At 44.7% G+C, this 5,055-nt stretch overlaps 1 protein-coding gene across 2 annotated transcripts; it reads left to right on the top strand.

The window, feature by feature from the left end:
- Positions 1 to 1,488: 1,488 nt before the first annotated feature.
- On the top strand, positions 1,489 to 4,701 carry LOC148032552 (uncharacterized). Of its 2 annotated transcripts, XM_087683190.1 has the most exons (3): positions 1,489 to 1,821; positions 1,907 to 2,021; positions 2,577 to 4,701. In XM_087683190.1, the coding sequence occupies exons 1-3, from the start codon at positions 1,619 to 1,621 to the stop codon at positions 4,044 to 4,046; spliced, it is 1,788 nt and encodes a 595-aa protein (XP_087539316.1). In that variant the 5' UTR covers positions 1,489 to 1,618; the 3' UTR covers positions 4,047 to 4,701. The 2 variants fall into 2 exon arrangements, with proteins under 2 accessions (XP_087539316.1, XP_087539317.1); XM_087683191.1 differs by having other exon boundaries at positions 1,626 to 2,021.
- Positions 4,702 to 5,055: the final 354 nt, after the last annotated feature.

The following is a 5,055-nucleotide window of genomic DNA, read 5'->3' as shown; positions in this document are numbered from 1 at the left end:
CATAGAGGTCTATTACTATTTCATTCGAGAGTGGGTTCTAGCAAGTGATATTGACTTGGTCTATATCAGCACAGAGGATCAAGCTACTGATATTTTTACTAAGGCCTTGAGAGCTGAGAAGCTTCACTCTAGAATATACACATGTAGTCCATCCTTGGTTATGGCACATTTATTGTGCCACTTCTTCTTTCCTAGTGGGTTCACACTTAGTGACCACATGCACATACGTTGTGGTACTTTCATATTTGTCTTTTATCATGTTGTAAACTTAATTCTTGTGATCTTCTTTCCTAGCCGGTTCACACTCAGTGACCATGCGTACATACGTTGTGGTACTTTCATATTAGTCTTTATCATGTTGTAAACTTAGGTCTTGTGTGTGAAGATGAAGAAAGAAGAAGAAGAAGAAGAAGATTTCACCCCTATCTCTATGTATTCTCAAGTCTCCATTGCATTTGTGTGTGTATGCTTGTTGGTACTTCACCTCTCTCCCCTCTTGCTTGTTTTCATAAGTCACTATAAGCTTACTCTCTTTTTCATGTCTGTGGGGACAATCCCGCACAAAAATGACCGTCGAGCCTTTATGGACATGTAGCGATTATCGAGAAGTGTTGCAAACATGCTTTCTGTGATCACTAAGCATGATAATTATTGTGCCATTGACATCAAATAGTTCAGGGGCACACCCAATTAAGCATCTAAACAATGGCCATCACCTCACTCTTGATCAAAGTTGGGAGTATAAGAAATGTCATTGGGACTCTTTTGGGTGGGATGAGCTGCTTGGGTAAAGCAATAACTTGTGTGAAAAGTGGTAACCTTTGCATGATGTGACATATAAGTGCGAAAAGGTTCAAATCACATTTCGGGTTTAAAAGGGGCTACAAATTTTTGCAAGAAACCATAGCTCAATGAATAGGCACTTGACATGCGAATGAGGAGGTTGTGAGATCGAATCGTGGGTACATGTTGTAGGGGTTATTGGGAGGGTTGTCGAGGATGCAAGGCTAGTTGTCGGAGAAGGTCGGTAATGCACGTGAGTGGTCACTACTTTTGGAGGGGTTACGTGATGTCTTGATATTCATGCAAAGGGTTTCACCTATTGATCCCATTACTTTTTGGGAGACAATCTCTATGTGAGATAGTGGACCAGGCGATCAAGGCATTTAAAAACTACTCTTACCTAAATGCACTAGCCCTCTCTAGTCATGAGATTTTGGGGAAGCTTCGTGGGGGGGGGAAAGGTTGTGGTCTGTCACCCGTGGACTATGAAGGTGGGTGCACCGTGTGGGTCACGATCCGAGATCGTAAAACCCAACCGCCCGCTATGAAGTTTTTTTGTTTTGTTCTCTCCCCCTCTCCCGAGTCCCGACTCCCCCCATTAGCCTACGGTCACCGGTGCGTCATCATCCCACGAGGCATCCATCTTATACCTTTACACACACACACACACTCTCTCTCTCTCTCTCTCATCAAAAGGACACTGCTTGTACACACAACCATAAAAGAACGACACTATTTCAAAGGGACTCCGGAATCCGTACTCTCTCTCTCTCCCTCAAATGCTCATTCATTTGCAGGTCTGGAGGCTGGCTATCTCCATAGCTCACTCCCCCTCATGCAGGAGCTTAATTCTAGAGGACCAACAAGAAGGCTTTCGTCACCTTGTCGCTGGAGGAATCCACACAGCCTGCCAAGAACGAGAAGGAGAAGAATTCCAAGAGACAGACACGCAGGCACACACACTCAGAGGCTCCATTGTTTGAGGGATGCTGCCTTGCAAGAGCCTGTCTACCCCTCATCATCATCATCAGCTGCCTGGCAAGACCACTCTCCTGGTCGCCATTCTATTTAGCATGCTGTTGCTGTTCTTGACCACCGGCTCTAACTACTTGCTGGAAGGCAGCTTCGGACCAGTTGCAGGTATAAGCAGGCAGGCTCCCGCCTTCAACTTCTCATACCCTGCTCCATCAGACCACAATATACGAGCCAGGCTAAAGGAGACCAAAGCCACTTCAAAGGTGCCTCTCTCTCTCTCTCTCTCTCTCTCTCTCTCTCTCTCTCTCTCTCCATTACTCTGTCTTTCTGTCCCAGAGAAGTAACATATATAGGTCGTTCTTCTCTCTCTCTCTCTCTCTCTCTCTCTCTCTCTCTCTGTGTCTCTCTTGCAGAGATTGCCGACACTCAGGAGAGTGCTGTTTGTTCCTCATATGCCTTTTCATTTTATATGAATATCACCAGGACATCTCCCCTCGGAAACATCATACACCAACCATTTTAAGTCTGATTTTCTTATAATAACGCAGAAATTCATAGGTGCTTGAGCACCACATTACATGTTTATGCATCTGCGCCTTCTATAGACCCATCTATCAGAGGCCCCTTTCAACTGGTGAGACAATCTTACATTCACTGAACACTACATTACATGTTTATGCGTATGCGCCTTCTGTACTCCATCTATCAGAGGGCCCTTTCAACTGATAAGACAATCTAACATTCACTCACACAAATGAGAGAGCCATGTATCATGTATCGGATTAATGCTTCTAACGTATTTATTCCTTCTGCATCAGGATCCTGCCCCACAAGACTGGCTAAGGCTCCCCTCTGTTGCCAATTACACAGAAAAGTTCTTGGCATTGCTGGCAGACAATGGAACAAAGGTCTGCCACCATTTCACTACCACCAGAGCCCAGCTCTATGGGCTGCCTCCCCCTAGAAAGGGGCACCTATACAGTCGTCTGCCCTGTGGTGATGTCCATGAAATTATTTTAGTCTCTTATGATGAAACTGGTCGCAGGAGATGCCATGGAGGGGACTATTTCGAGACAGACCTCTCTGGGGGCCACCCTGCATGGAAATCACGGCCACCCATTAAAGACCTGGGAGATGGGTCGTATTCTGTCCTGCTGCAGGTGCACCCCTCGTTTGCAGGTTTGTACACTCTGAAGATCATCCTGTTGTTCTCAAACTTTCATGGCTTGCATCGGAGGCCAGAACAGTGGTCGCGAGACGAGGTCGTGGTCAATCTGCAGATTGAGTTCGAGAGAAGGAATGACTTGAGCATGGTGACAGGTTTATCACATCTGAGGCAATGCAGGAGGGAAGATTTCGCGTTGGATGCTTGGGCAGGGAGGTGGACACAATCTACAATTCATAAGAGGAATTGTTCTGTAGATGATCAAGGAAGATTTAGGTGCCTAAAGAAGGGTCAAGAGTGTGAGAAGCCTTGGTGCGAAGGCCCTATTGGTCTTCTGGAGAGCAATGGCTTTGTGTACTCTGCTCATTGTTCTTTCCAGTTGTTCAATGAGGATGCAGCTTGGAAGTGCTTAGACAAGAAGTGGATCTTCTTTTGGGGTGATTCCAACCATGTGGATACCATCCGAAACCTGCTCAATTTTGTTCTGGGATTTGAAGACATAACTGAGGTTTCCAGGAGGTTTGATGCAACATACATCCGGCCCTCACACGGCAACCAATCAGTCAGAATCACAAGCTTGTTCAATGGTCATTCAAATGTGTCATTGAATCAACAAGGGCTGTTCTCCCTGAGTGATCCTGCTTTCAGAGAATTAATCAGATATTATTTTACAGGGGATTCTGCTCCTGATGTGGTAATAATGAACTCTGGCCTACATGATGGGATGTATTGGAAGCATGCCTATCAATTTGTGGAGGATGGGGTCAAGGAGGCTGTAAAGCTGTGGCTTTCCATTCTTAACAAAGTGAAGGGGAAGAAGCCAAGGATGGTGTACAGGAACACCATTGCGACGGCGGCGTGGGCGAGGAGCTCTGCGTACAATCCACACAAGATGGAAGTGTTCAATCACATGTTTGTTGATCAGCTGAGAAGGGCTGACTTGATTTGGGGAGTGATAGACGGATTTGATTTGACATATCCCTGGCATTATGATAACAATTGCAGCGATGGGGTGCATTATGGGAAGCCCCCTGCTGCCAAACTCTGGTATGGACAAATAGGCCATCAATACTTTGTTGACCTGATGCTGGTACATGTCTTGCTACATGCCATATGCAGGTAGGTGGTCGTCATTGATGCTCAGCAGGTGATGATGGGCATTGATGTAATAGGAATGAGGTAGGTAGATACGAGAGACCGTAATCATCAGGAGGTGATGGATAGATGGCTGGTCAGATTCACCTGACACGGCAACGCTTGCATTCAAATCAGGCATTCTTTCTTTCAATGTATTAAAGGCGACATGTACAGTGTATAAGCGGTCTCAGGTGGTGTCATATCCCTCTCTCTGTGAGAGAGAGCGCCTAGAGGGCTAAAATTCTAACGCCCGTGGGGCAAAATTGCTCGATTTTAAGATTGTATAAAAAAAGGAAAATCCCGACTCCTTACTTTTCCCCTAATTTTTGATTGATGAAACATGATTGACCCAAGGATTGGGTTGGCCTTTATGCAATTATTATTTTTAAAAAAAGTTCGGATTTTCCTCCAGCCCATGCAGATGTTGCTTTCTACCTTGTCTTCGACAGGTAAGTAAAGGTAATTATTAATGCATCCTTTGCTCGTCCTCTTAAAGTGATGCAGTTGATACGCCTCCCGAGAGGATCTTATCATTAAGAGAAAAGTGTGTTTCTTGCCTATTGAGGTGTGATGCACCTTAGTTTTTTTTTTTAATGCATTTTTAAGCCAAATGGCTATATATTATTATTGGATTTCACTCGGACATCATCCCAAAAATGGCAATTGCTGTACAAGCTCTGCATAGTAGTCGGGAAGTATCGATCTCACGATTTATTGTAATGTGTTCACTCACCTCTACCAGTTGGGCTATGGTTCATTGGCAAGGCTTTTGGTGGATAATTCACGCACCCTAGCATTGGCAAGACTTTTGGTGGATAATTGATGTTGCATAGTAATACAAGGGAATGATTGCCATTCGACTGTGGAAAAGTATGGTTGAAAAATTTAAGGCTTTATTCTAGGGCATTTGTAGCAAACGACATTGTTCCAACATTAAGATTTTATCATTAGTGCTCATTAAATGCATGCAATGCAAAGCTAGTTGCTTACCATTA

This window comes from Lygodium microphyllum, chromosome 8 (assembly GCF_053477565.2).
Source record: "Lygodium microphyllum isolate KBCC chromosome 8, Lygodium_microphyllum_v1.1.10, whole genome shotgun sequence".
Taxonomy (NCBI): domain Eukaryota; kingdom Viridiplantae; phylum Streptophyta; class Polypodiopsida; order Schizaeales; family Lygodiaceae; genus Lygodium; species Lygodium microphyllum.
This window is presented reverse-complemented; position numbering and strand designations above follow the sequence as displayed.